Source organism: Gorilla gorilla, chromosome 1, assembly GCF_029281585.2.
Source record: "Gorilla gorilla gorilla isolate KB3781 chromosome 1, NHGRI_mGorGor1-v2.1_pri, whole genome shotgun sequence".
NCBI lineage: Eukaryota > Metazoa > Chordata > Mammalia > Primates > Hominidae > Gorilla > Gorilla gorilla.
Genome location: NC_073224.2, coordinates 77,443,565 through 77,456,387, shown reverse-complemented (window position 1 = coordinate 77,456,387; position 12,823 = coordinate 77,443,565). Strand labels below are relative to the sequence as shown.

Here is a 12,823-nt window from a genome sequence, read left to right as displayed (position 1 = left end):
AGTTTTCTTTTGAGAAATTTACATCTAGAAACCTGCTTTGAATGGTACTGCTTAGAAACCACTGTGTACACTAGTAGGTCTAATACTGTGTCTTTTGCTCTGAATTTTATCTTACATAACAAAGTAAGAATGCATGGAGGTTGTTGGAGTTGAAATGATCCACCAATAATGGATAGTTTCTTATGAATCTTGTTGCCAACAAATAATCTCCCTTTGGTCTTTTTCATTCGTTTTTCGTGGTTAAAGGTAGAGAAACACTTTTTTTTTTTTTTTTTTGAGACAGAGTTTCGCTCTTGTTGCCCAGGCTGGAGTGCAGTGGCATGTTGTCGGCTCACTGCAACCTCCTCCTCCCGGGTTCAAGCGATTCTCCTGCCTCAGCCTCCCAAGTAGCTGGGATTACAGGCATGCACCACCACGCCCAGCTAATTTTGTATTTTTAGTAGAGATGGTGTTTCTCCATGTTGGTCAGGCTCATCTTGAACTCCCGACCTTAGGTGATCCGCCCGCCTCAGCCTCCCAAAGTGCTGGGATTACAAGCGTGAGCCACCGTGCCCGGCTGAGAAACACTTTTCTGTGAGAAACACCTTTGTGTGGATTTGTATCTCTCCAATTAGTGACACCTGGCTTTGAGACATTCTTTAGAGCAGAATATACTTAGACTGATGAGATGTAATCTTGAATCTCCTGGTTGATAAACACTGGTATCTAGATTACAGTTTTTATTAAGTGAGGGCACCATTTGGCTTAGTGACAGCATCTTATGGTGGAAATAGCATTGTATTAATATTTGAGTGCTAATTCTGTCATTCAAGTGTAGTTTCACATACGGATAAGGCAAGTCCCTCTTCTCCTTCTGAAATCTTTGTTTTGTTATGTGTAAAAATGGAGAGGACACTTGCCCCATGTACCGTACAGTGTTACTCTAAAGACTGAAATTCAATATGTTTCATTTATATAGGAAAACTATGTTTTGTCAGTTGTAATAACTTACAAACATAAGTTATTGATATTTTTGAAAATAGACTCAGATATTTGAACAATAATAGGAGTTTGTAAGTGTATATGATTTGTAGTTATTTTAATAGACTTGGATTAATCCAAGGAGTAGACTTAGAAAATTAAGTACAAATACAATAGGTGCCTTTGGCATATAATTTTACATCCTATATAATCCATGCTTGCTTTAAATTTTTAAAAATTACTTTGTAGTGTTTTCATTTTTCTTTAGTTTTTTTCCAAGAGATTCAAATCTGCTGCCATGTTAGCTGTCTTTGCTGTATCTGCTGTAGTACACGAATATGCCTTGGCTGTTTGCTTGAGCTTTTTCTATCCCGTGCTCTTCGTGCTCTTCATGTTCTTTGGAAGTAAGTATCTTGGCACGCTGTGAGTACTGGGTACTATGCTAAAAAAGAAAACCAGATAGAAAGGAAACTATAAAATCAATGTAGGAGAACTAGATAGTAGTAGTAACATTTTAAGGTAGTACTTCTTTATCAGATGGTCAGAATATTGACTTTGAATAATTATACACAGCTCTGTCTCAAGATATTTACACTTTGAAGTAGGGAAATGAACTAGGTAACCTCATGAAGACCATTGATAACACTGATTTGGTAGGTCATAAAAGTTATCTATATAAACAGCTTTTCCATTCGTAAACATTGTCAGTATGCACCCCCTAGAAAACTGACAAGTTTTTGAGTGAGTAGAGAGGGAAAAGTTGGAATATGAATATTCTAATTCCATGAAATATATATACACATGTTCTGAAAACACTGATTTCTTGTAAGTTACTGATTTTAACACTGAAGCTTTATTTTTCTTTATAGAAACAGTGACCAGAATAAAAAAAATATAAACAGTTGTTGCTCACTGTGATTATTAAATAACAGCAGATACCTGAGGTCCCTCATCTTCTGATAAATTATGTTTTGATACCTGTATATTTCTTTCTTTCTTTTTTCTTTTTTTTTTTTTTTGAGACAGAGTTTCACTCTTGTGACCCAGGCTGGAGAGCAGTGGTATGATCTCAGCTCACTGCAACCTCTGCCTCCCTGCTTCAAGTGATTCTCCTGCCTCAGCCTCCCGAGTGGCTGGGATTACAGGCACACACCACCACGCCTGGCTAATTTTTGTATTTTTAATAGAGATGGGGTTTCACCATGTTGGCCAGGCTGGTCTCGAACTTCTGACCTCTGATAACTGTATATTTCTTTGTTGCCTTCCTATTTTTAGTGGCTTTCAACTTCATTGTCAATGATAGTCGGAAAAAGCCGATTTGGAATGTTCTGATGTGGACTTCTCTTTTCTTGGGCAATGGAGTCTTACTCTGCTTTTATTCTCAAGAATGGTATGCACGTCAGCACTGTCCTCTGAAAAATGTGAGTCACCAACCTGGTTGGAGTGCAAAAGAACCTGTTTATTCTCTGATTGTGAGAGTTGGTGGGCAATGTTGAGGAGCACAGTAGTAGAGATTATGATGAATTAGTGTTAAAGAGAGGGAAATGAGGAGTAAAAGCATTAGTTTATTATCTGATCTTATTGTACTTGAAGTTTTTCCTTTTGTTTAGTTTTCTTCACATTTAACTCTCCTAGCTTTTGGTTTTCTTCTTTTACTGCCTTTTCTTCAGCCCGTTCTAATTTTTTTTTTTTTTTTGAGACAGAGTCTCACTCTGTTGCCCAGGCTGGAGTGTAGTGGTGCAATCTCAGCTCACTGCAACCTCTGCCTCCCAGATTCAAGCGATTCTCCTTCCTCAGCCTCCCGAGTAGCTGGGATTGCAGGAGCATGCCACCATGCCCGCTAAATTTTTGTATTTTTAGTAGAGATGGGGTTTCACCATGTTAGCCAGGATGGTCTTGATCTCCTGACCTCATGATCCGCCCACCTCGGCCTCCCAGAGTGCTGGAGCCACCGTGCTCAGCCAGCCCCTTCTAAGTATTCTCCAGGGTTTTCCTAATGCCATGTATGTCCCTACTACCACCACCTAAAACATACCTTTTTTTTTTTTAAACCTCTTTCTTCTAAATAAACTCTTGTAAAAATATTGGGCAACACTGAGATCCTTCCATTTCTCTTGATTCTATTTTTGTTTTTGGTTTTTGGTAATTCAGGTTTCATTTATTCTTAGGACTTTAGTTTTTAGCTATACATGGGTACAGATTTTAGGAGGATGGCTTTTTTTTTTTTTTAAGAATTTTATTTTCAAGTAACACAGTATAGGACATAGGAATTTCCCAGCGAACACTCTGGTTAATTTAATTGATGTGATCTGGTTAATTAGATCTACTAGCACTAGCTGAAAGTACTGCTTGTAGTTACGGATAGAATTTCATGATGGAAACACCCTAAGAAGTAGGATTGCCAGGCTTTTTGTGCATATAGGGCGTGTCCTGTATTTAACATTTTTGTCCTGCCTCCTGTATTGGGTTTCTTAGAACACCCCAAATGTCCTATATTCTGCTTTTTTCAGTAAATTACAAAAAATATGGCAGATAGAGCTATTTGTCTCAAGTTCATCTCGGCATCCTGTACTTGTATTTGCTAAATTTGGTGGCCCTACTAATAATTCATTCAATCCCTACAACTTTCCAGGTTTGGAGGGGATGCCTTCTTGATTTATTTCCTGGGTATTTCTCATAGGCATCTGTAACTGAAGATGTCCATAATGAAATGAATCAGTTTCCTCTCCAAAGCTTCCCCTCTTTCTGTGTACCCTACGTCTGTTAGGCTGCCTCAACTTTCCCTCTTTATTTCATATTAATCTCCTTTGTTCATCTGAAGTAATTGCTCTTGACTGTCCCTGGTCACCTGGATTCCACATGTCAGATTTTATTCTCCTATCAAAATCCAGTTTGGATGCCACATCTTCCATGATGATTTTTCAAATGCTTGCTTCCCTCTCTTTCCTATTTCTGAACTTTTGTAGTGCTTCATTTGCTCCTCCTTTGATAGTTCAGTAATTTTAAACCTTGTATTAGTCATTTTTATATATATGTCATTTATGTATATATTAGTCATTTATATGTGTATATATAATATATATTTTTATATATTTATTTATATATTATATATTTACTAATATATACTAATATTTAGTACCTTAAAATCTAAATGGTGGTTATATATAAATATATATATATATATATATGTATATTTGTCATCCTTAACCACCATTTAGATTTTAAGATACTAAAAGTAGGGCTGTGCTAAAATAAAGATACAGAAAGAAATAGTGCCTATTTAGAAACTGGTCAAAGTCCACACAATTGTGTATAGTTTACTGGACTTTAAAAGCTTTATGTGAAGCACCTAATTGAATAAATCTGTGTTATAGATAAAAGTACTGAACATCTTTTGAATTAGTGAGCTGCTTATACCTTGAGGGTTGTTGAAATGGTGGGAGGCATTTTAGAGATGTACAATGTATCATATTAACATCCCTGTCTATCTCCCCACCTCCTCTACTCTGTACACAAATTATTTTTCCATTCTTATTTTTCCCCACTGCAGCCCACATTTTTGGATTATGTCCGGCCACGTTCCTGGACTTGTCGTTACGTGTTTTAGAAGCTTGGACTTTGTTTCCTCCTTGTCACTGAAGATTGGGTAGCTCCCTGATGTGGAGCCAGCTGTTTCCAGTTGTTACTGAAGTTATCTGTGTTATTTGGACCACTCCAGGCTTTACAGATGACTCACTCCATTCCTAGGTCACTTGAAGCCAAACTGTTGGAAGTTCACTGGAGTCTTGTACACTTAAGCAGAGCAGAACTTTTTTTGTGGGGCTGGGTGGGGGGAGAAGGCCGACTAACAGCTGAAGTAATGACAGATTGTTGCTGGGTCATATCAGCTTTATCCCTTGGTAATTATATCTGTTTTGTTTCTTGACTCCGTCCAATCAGAGAATAAACATCATAGTTTCTTGGCCACTGAATTAGCCAAAACACTTAGGAAGAAATCACTTAAATACCTCTGGCTTAGAAATTTTTCCATGCACACTGTTGGAATGTATGCTAATTGAACATGCAATTGGGGAAGAAAAAATGTAGAATGATTTTTGCTATTTCTAGTAGAAAGAAAATGTCTGTTTTCCAAAGATAATGTTATACATCCTATTTTGTAATTTTTTTGAAAAAAGTTCAATGTTCAGTTTTCCTTAGTTTTTACCTTGTTTTCTCTATAGGTCATGATTTCTGTGAAGCAAAAAGATGCCTTTTACCGTGAATTCTTGAGTTTACATCAATAATATTGTATATTAAGGGGATCAGAAGTAGGAAGGAAAAAATAAGAGACAGCAGAGGAAAAAGAAAAACATTTCCTCTTATAACTTCTGAAGTAATTTGTAAAAAAGATTTGTAGAGTCAATCATGTGTTTAAATTATTTTATCACAAACTTAACATGGAAGATACTCCTTTTTAACTTTATGGTAACTTCTTTGAAGTTATTTAGAAATATCCTTTGGAACAATTATTTTATTGTCTAATAAATATTGACTTCTCTTGAATTATTTCGCAGACTAGTGAGTCTGTAACATAAGTATTAATCACCTCCACTCATATTAAAGTGATCATTAAGAATCCAGAAGCTGGCTTCTGCATTTGCTCAGTTATACTTTTAATGGTAGTATGTTTTTAGGTGGAATAAATTAATATGTGATTGGTTTCAAGGAAATGTACTCTATTATGTAATACTTCCATTTTATAAGATGCCCATTTCTAATACAATGTGTGTAGGAATTATTTGTATGTATGAGGTATGATTGTAAAGATTGAGCATTGGAAGGGGTATCAGAGACCATGTAGTTCAACTTTCCACTTAAAGTAAGATTTATGAATTATTTAAATGATAGTCGTTACTTGGAACAGCCACTTGAGAGGCTCTCTTGGTATTGTTTGGAATTGTTTTAAAGTCAGTTTGAGTCTCACAAGAAGGTAAGTAGAGTTTCTTAATAGTCACAACTTAATTTGAACCACAAGTATCCAGCTTAATCACGTATCTTACTCACGATACCACTGGTCCAGATGAGTTTAGGTAATTTTCAAACATTAAATCCAACTTCAACAGAAACAAATACACTCAAGGGAAGTTATTTTTAAAAAGGTACTCTGCATGTTCCCGCAGTAATGTTCTGCACAACAGTATTGTAATTGTAATGGAATCATAACCTCCTAACTAGTTTGCTTTAATATGGCTTGTAATTCTTGACATTTTTCTTAAAATTAAAACGAATCAGTCTCTTGAATTTATAACTGCATTTTAAATATATTGGGGACAGATTGCGCTGAGACCTGGTTATGAGCAAGCCAATCTTTTGAATCTAGAGAATGGAATTCTTAGGTTTATATTTCTGTTAAGAAATACTATAAATATGACTCTTATGAGAAGACTTTGTTGCTCTGTAGTGTTTCTGAATACTGTATTTGTTGGATTGATCAAGGCTATTTTTCAAAAAGCTCTCTGCTTCCTGTTTGTTTGTTTGTTTGTTTTTGAGACAGAGTCTTGCTCTGTCGCCCAGGCTGGAGTGCAATGGCGTGAACTCAGCTCACTGCAACCTCTGCCTCCCTGGTTCAAGCTATTCTCCTGCCTCAGCCTCCTGAGTAGCTGGGATTACAGGGCCACGCCTGGCTTATTTTTGTATTTTTAGTAGAGATGGGGTTTCACCATGTTGGTCAGGCTGGTCTCAAACTCCTGACCTTGTGATCTGCCCACCTCAGCCTCCCAAAGTGCTGGGAAGACAGGCGTTAGCCACCGTGCCCGGCCTCTGTTTCCTGTTATTAGTGATTTTCCTGCCCAAGATTGCAACAACAAATATGTAGAACTACAGACTGTTTAGAATGCTGAGACTGTTCTAAGAAACTTTCAAAAACAGTAGCACTTCAAGGAATGGTCACTTTCTATGAAAGAAACTGGTTTGATAGCCATAATCTTATTGCTAGCTGCTTTTAGCAAAAGTCTTTTCTTGAAACCACCATCTATACTCTTTAAACAAATAAAAACTAAAATCTCTTGCTAATGTTTCAGGAAGATTTATTTTTTCTATTTTGCTATTGTGGCGAAAATTATTTTCAGTTATAGGATACTTTTTTCCTTCTGAAAAGTAATAAGCTTAAAGTTTTTGTTTCTGTAAGATGTAATGATAGTAACTATTATTTTGGGCATATTAACCAACAGAACAATTATATAGTATGTATATCACTTTCTCATTAGATCTCTAACTTGACCTTCTAGTACCTTTATGTGTGAGGATAAATTTGTTAGATCCTTTTATTCTCAATCTTGGATAATGATGCAAAATGGAATTTTGTTTTGTTTGTTGGTAGATTCACATACTAAAACTTTGCAGGTAAAGTTGCTTGCCTCATGTTAGAATTTAATTAGAAAACTGAGGCTGCCTTTTTTTTTTTTTTTTAAGACAGAGTCTTGTTCTGTCGCCTAGGCCAGTTTTTTTTTCTTGTACAGATGGGGTTTTACCCTGTTGCTCAGGCTGGTCTCAAACTCCTCGAGTCAAGGGATCTATTTGCCTCAGCCTCTCAAAGTGCTGGGATTACAGGTGTGAGCCATGGCTCCTGGCTCCTTGCTCCAGAATCAGTTTTTCAATGGAAGATAGCTCATACTTTGTTTTTGTTTTTAAAGAGACAGGGTCTCACTCTGTTGCTCAGGCTGGTAGTAGCGTGATCATAGCTCACTGCAGTCTCAAACTCCTGGACTCAAATAGTGCTCTGGAGTACCTAGAACTACAAGTGCCTACCACCACACCCAGCTAATTTATTTGGTTTATTTTTAGAGATGGGGGGGTCTCACTATGTTGCCCAGGCTGGTCTCAAACTCTTCACCTCAAGCAAACCTCCCACTGCTGAAAGCTTTGGGATTACAGGCATGAGCCACCATGCCAAGCCCATACTTATTGTTAATAAAGTTTCAGTGACTTGCTTACTAATCTTATGCAAAATTTCATGTAATTTATGTAATACTACATAACAGTGCTACATATGGTATGTATACATTCACTGTATACACACAAAGGTCTGTTCTGGGTATTTTATGTATCTTATCTCTCGGCTTTATGGCTCTGAAATGGGGGGAACTGGACATAAATGTTTTGAGGAATAAAGTGAATGTTTTGTTTGTTTGTTTGTTTTGAGACGGAGTCTCAGTCACCAGGCTGGAGTGCAGTGGTGTGATCTCAGCTCACTGCAACCTCTGCCTCCTGGGTTCAAGCGATTCTCCTGCCTCAGCCTCCCGAGTAGCTGGCCATTACAGGTGCCTGCCACCATGTCCAGCTAATTTTTGTGTTTTTAGTAGAGATGGGGTTTCGCCATGATGGTCAGGCTGGTCTCGAACTCCTGACCTCATTATCCGCCAGCCTCAGCCTCCCAAAGTGCTGGGATTATAGGCATGAGCCATGCTCCCGGCCAAAGTGAATGTTCTGGGTGAAGTTTATATAAGGATTTGACTTTTGTATCATTATTAAAGTTTCTGTCAGGTAATACAGTGTTGGCCCTCTGTTGAAATAAAATGTTACATATAGCTGGGTGTAGTGGCTCATGCCTTTAATCCCAGTACTTTGGGAGGCCAAGGCAGGAGGATTGCTTGAGCTCAGAAGTTTGAGACCAGCCCGGGCAACATAGCAAAACCCTGTCACTACAAAAAATACAAAAATTAGCCAGGCGTGATGGTGCACGCCTGTAGTCTCAGCTACTCAGTCGGCTGAGGTGGGAAGGTGGCTTCAAGCTGGGAGATGGAGGCTTCAGTGACCTGTGACCTGTGATCAGACCACTTAATTCCTCAAAACATTTATGTCCCAGTTCCCTCCATTTCAGAGCCATGGGCAACAGAGTGAGACCCTGTCTCAAAAAAAAAAAAATTACATATAAGCCCGGTTTAAAGAGAGGATAATATGCAACCACCCTAGTTGAAACAGAGTGTATCACTTCTTTCCCACCCTAAATTTAATGCCTAGTTTGAAAATCAGTAGACAATAATAATGTTGATAAGCTTTAGGTTGGTAGGAAAGCTATGTAATCTATATAGTGTACTAAATCCTTATATGTTTTTGGTAAGAAAAATAAAGACTTTAATAGCTAATTTGGACTTCAGAAAATGGGTTAATTTCACGAGTGCATATCACTTTTGACTATATTAGTCAAGCATATTATTAAAGTTTAAAAAACTCTAAAACTTCTGTACTGTTTTTTTCTTAAGTGCTCTCTTCCTTATTTCTACATTACTACATTCACATTTCTGCTGTCAATAAGCCCTAATGGAGTGATAAACTTTAAGCTAGTAGATACTGCACCATGTCTTGTGGTGGTATTTTCTTAATGAAATGGAAGCTGTACTTCCTGTTTGTTTTTAAATACTTTTGAAACAGACAGTTCATGTACCCCATCATTTAGAGATGCAGTTTGAATTTCCATGGAAAAAGGTGCCAATTTTGGATTGGGAAAGGAGCTGAAGCCCCAGTCAAGACTTTGCCATTTGGGGTAATGCAGCAGATTCCTGTGTCTGTATCTTTCCAGTGTGTGTGTTAATCCATAGTGTTCTGAGCACCAGAAGGGTCATGTAAATCTGAAGTTGTTATTAAAGGTTTTTCTATAGTGAAAGATGTCTTTTCTGATTCATTCTTGTGTGTTACTTTCCTGAATTGCTATTCCCTCCGCCCCCTGCAAGTCCTTGTCTGATCACTGGTACCAATACTTTGTTTAGTATGAGTTGTATTAGCATTAACTTAAAAATTTTTAGGCCAGGCGCGGTAGCTCACGCCTGTAATCCCAGCACTTTGGGAGGTTGAGGTGCGTGGATCACAAGGTCAGGAGTTCGAGACCAGCCTGGCCAATATGGTGAAACCTTGTCTTTACTAAAAATACAAAAAAATTAGCCAGGCATGGTGGCACATATCTGTAATCCCAGCTACTTGGGAGGCTGAGGCAGGAGAATTGCTTGAATCCAGGAGGCAGAGGTTGCAGTGAGCCGAGATCGCGCCACTGCACTCCAGCCTGGGTAACAGAGCGAGATTCCGTCTCAAAAAAAAAATTTTTTTTAACTTAAAAATATACAAAAAAGGCAAAATACTGCACATGTAAATGTGATAAATATATTTGGAAGAAACCTAGTCTATTTTTTTTTTTTTATGTCTTTGAGACAGTCTCATTCTGTTGCCCAGGCCAGAGTACAGTGGTGTGATCTCAGCTTACTGCAACCTCCCCCTCCTAGGTTCAAGCGATTCTCCTGCCTCAGCCTCCCCAGTAGCTGGGATTACAGGCACACATCACCATGTCTGGCTAATTTTTGTATTTTTTAGTAGAGATGGAGTTTCGCCATATTGCCCAGGCTGGTCTTGAACTCCTGACCTCAGGTCATTCACCTGCCTCGGCCTCCCAAAGTGCTGGAATACAGGCATGAGCCACTGCACCCAGCCAGAAACCAAGTCTCTTTTAAAAGTAACTTCAAGTATATTCAGTATTAACTCTATGGTTCATGTTCATAAATGCTGTTCATCTTGATACCAGGCAACTTTATGTGCTGAATATAGCCAAAAGAGAAGGCAAACAACTGACCAGGACTTTCTTGTCCAGTCTAATGAAAGGGAACTGTGTTAAAGGTTACAAATAAATTGTGGGGCCCAGTTGTGACTTTGTATTTGCATCAAGAAATGCAGTGACAGTGACTCTTCTGCTGCCTCTCTTGAGGCCGTTATTTGTTGCTTAATTCCTTTTGCTCTTGGCCTTTTAAAACCTGTGAAGGGGCCTGGTGTGGTGGCTCATGCCTGTAATCCCAGCACTTTGGGAGGCTGAGGCAGGTGGATCACTTGAGCTTGGGTGTTCGAGACCAGCCTGGCCAACATGATAAAACCCTGTCTCTATTAAAAATACAAAAATCAGCTGGGCTTGGTGGCGCACACCTGTAATCCCAGCTACTTGGGTGGCAGAGGCATGAGAATCGCTTGAATCTGGGAGCTGGAGGTTACAGTGAGCCAAGATCATGCTTCTGCACTTCAGCCTGGGCGGCAGAGTGAGACTCCGTCTCAAAAACAAAACAAAAACCTGTGAAGGTATCTAAGAAAGCATTGCTCTACCTCCGATGGGTAGAAATGGACTTTAGGTTTTTAATGAAAGGTGAAAAGCGGTTGGCTAGGAGGTATGCCTCTTAAGACTAAGGGAAACCAGTTTTGGAGCAAGATAGGGTTGCTTCCTCCTATCGTTTGAATGTGTCTCCTCCAAAATTCAGGTATTGCCAATGTGCTTTTACTGAGGCAGAGCCTATTTTTTGGAGACAGTGTCTTGTTCTGTCGCCCAGGCTGGAGTATGTGGCGTGATGTGGGCTCACTGCAGCCTCCACCTCCCAGCTTTACATGATTCTCCTGCCTCAGCCTCCTGAGTAGCTGGGATTACAGGCGCCAGCCACCATGCCCAGCTAATTTTTGTATTTTTAGTAGAGACGGGGTTTCACCATGTTGGCCAGTATGGTCTTGAACTCCTGACCTCAAGTGATCAACCCGCCTCGGCCTACCAAAGTGCTGGGATTACAGGCATGAGCCACTGCACTCAGCCAAATTTCTCTTCTTTATAAAGTACCCAGTCCCAGGTATTCTGTTATGGCAGCTCAGATGAAGATGCCCTTTCTCCAAAGAATCTACTCGTAATAGGAGCCTATTATGAGGAATACTTGACATTGCAACACTTTGTTGGTGGAAGCACATATGATAGCAACAGTCAAGGAATACTCTCTAGTTACTCTTGATGATCTAGCTATACCCACTTGGCTCTGCAGTGCCAAAGGAGTGGGAAAGGGGAAATCCTTTCAGAAGTTAACTCTGCCCGTTTCTTGGACCCAGTGGCTGTTGTTCATTGCTGCTAGGGGCAAAGCCATAGTGTTGGAATTTTTTCTGATGAATTTATGAAAGCGTAGAGTTGTGTCACTTTAGGCTTGGATAGCTATCATTTGGACTCAACCAAATTCATGCATCTGATTTATAAAACATATAACTTGGTAAATTTACTATGAGAAATCACTCAGTAGCATCCTCAAGGTTGGCATGATCATTGAATTTGCTCTGTAGAAGCCCAACTTAGTGTACAATGAGAAAGATGAATTTATTCTCACAGACTGCATAATCATTTGTCAGATACTATGCCATGCACTGAAGACACATGAACAATACAAAAGCATATTTCTTCCTGTAGGCATGCCCGTGTGTGAACTGAATGATAAAGTCAGACATCATTCAGTTTTAGGGATGCCCTTCTTGTGTGGAAGCAATACTAGAAGCTACTCTTTCCCTTGGAAAGTGTTTGGCTGAGTAGTGCCTAGATTTCCTTCTCAGTGTCTGCTTTTAAAAGTTGCTAACTGGAGGCCCCGTGTGGTGGCTCACACCTGTGATCCCAGCACTTTGGGAGGCTGAGGTGGGCTTATCACTTGAGGTCAGGAGTTTGAGACCAGCCTGGCCAACATGGTGAAACCCCAACTCTACTAAAAATACAAAAATTAGCAGGGCATGGTGGCACGTGCCTGTAATCCCAGCTATTCAGGAGGCTGAGGCAGGAGAATTGCTTGAACCTGAGAGGTGGTGAGCCTAGATCGCACCGCTGCACTCCAGCCTGAGTGACAGAGTGAGACTCTGTTAAAAATAATAGGAAGAAAAAAAATGAAAGTTTCTAATTGGTACCTTCTTTTTTTAGCTACATTAAATACAAACACTGGCCCACTTCCCCTGCAGATTCCTTTAGGGAGCTTTGCATGCTCTAAGTGCCTGCAGATGTGTTTATAAATCCCTGACCACGCAGTTAGAAAATGAGTTGATAGGCCAGGCATGGTGGCTCGTGCCT

At 39.3% G+C, this 12,823-nt stretch overlaps 1 protein-coding gene across 4 annotated transcripts in view; it reads left to right on the top strand.

Moving 5' to 3' along the window:
• SOAT1 (sterol O-acyltransferase 1) overlaps window positions 1-6,247 on the top strand; it is a 61,775-nt gene extending 55,528 nt beyond the window's left edge. For 2 of the 4 annotated variants that reach the window (XM_019027231.4, XM_055366804.2), the window contains exons 14-16: window positions 1,229-1,364; window positions 2,236-2,381; window positions 4,511-6,247. In XM_019027231.4, coding sequence (XP_018882776.1) covers window positions 1,229-1,364; window positions 2,236-2,381; window positions 4,511-4,567 — 339 coding nt within the window. In that variant the 3' untranslated portion in view covers window positions 4,568-6,247. The remainder of the gene's footprint in view (window positions 1-1,228; window positions 1,365-2,235; window positions 2,382-4,510) is intronic. The other 2 variants (XM_055366813.2, XM_063710580.1) reach the window with 1 other exon arrangement.
• The last annotated feature ends 6,576 nt before the right edge of the window (window positions 6,248-12,823 follow it).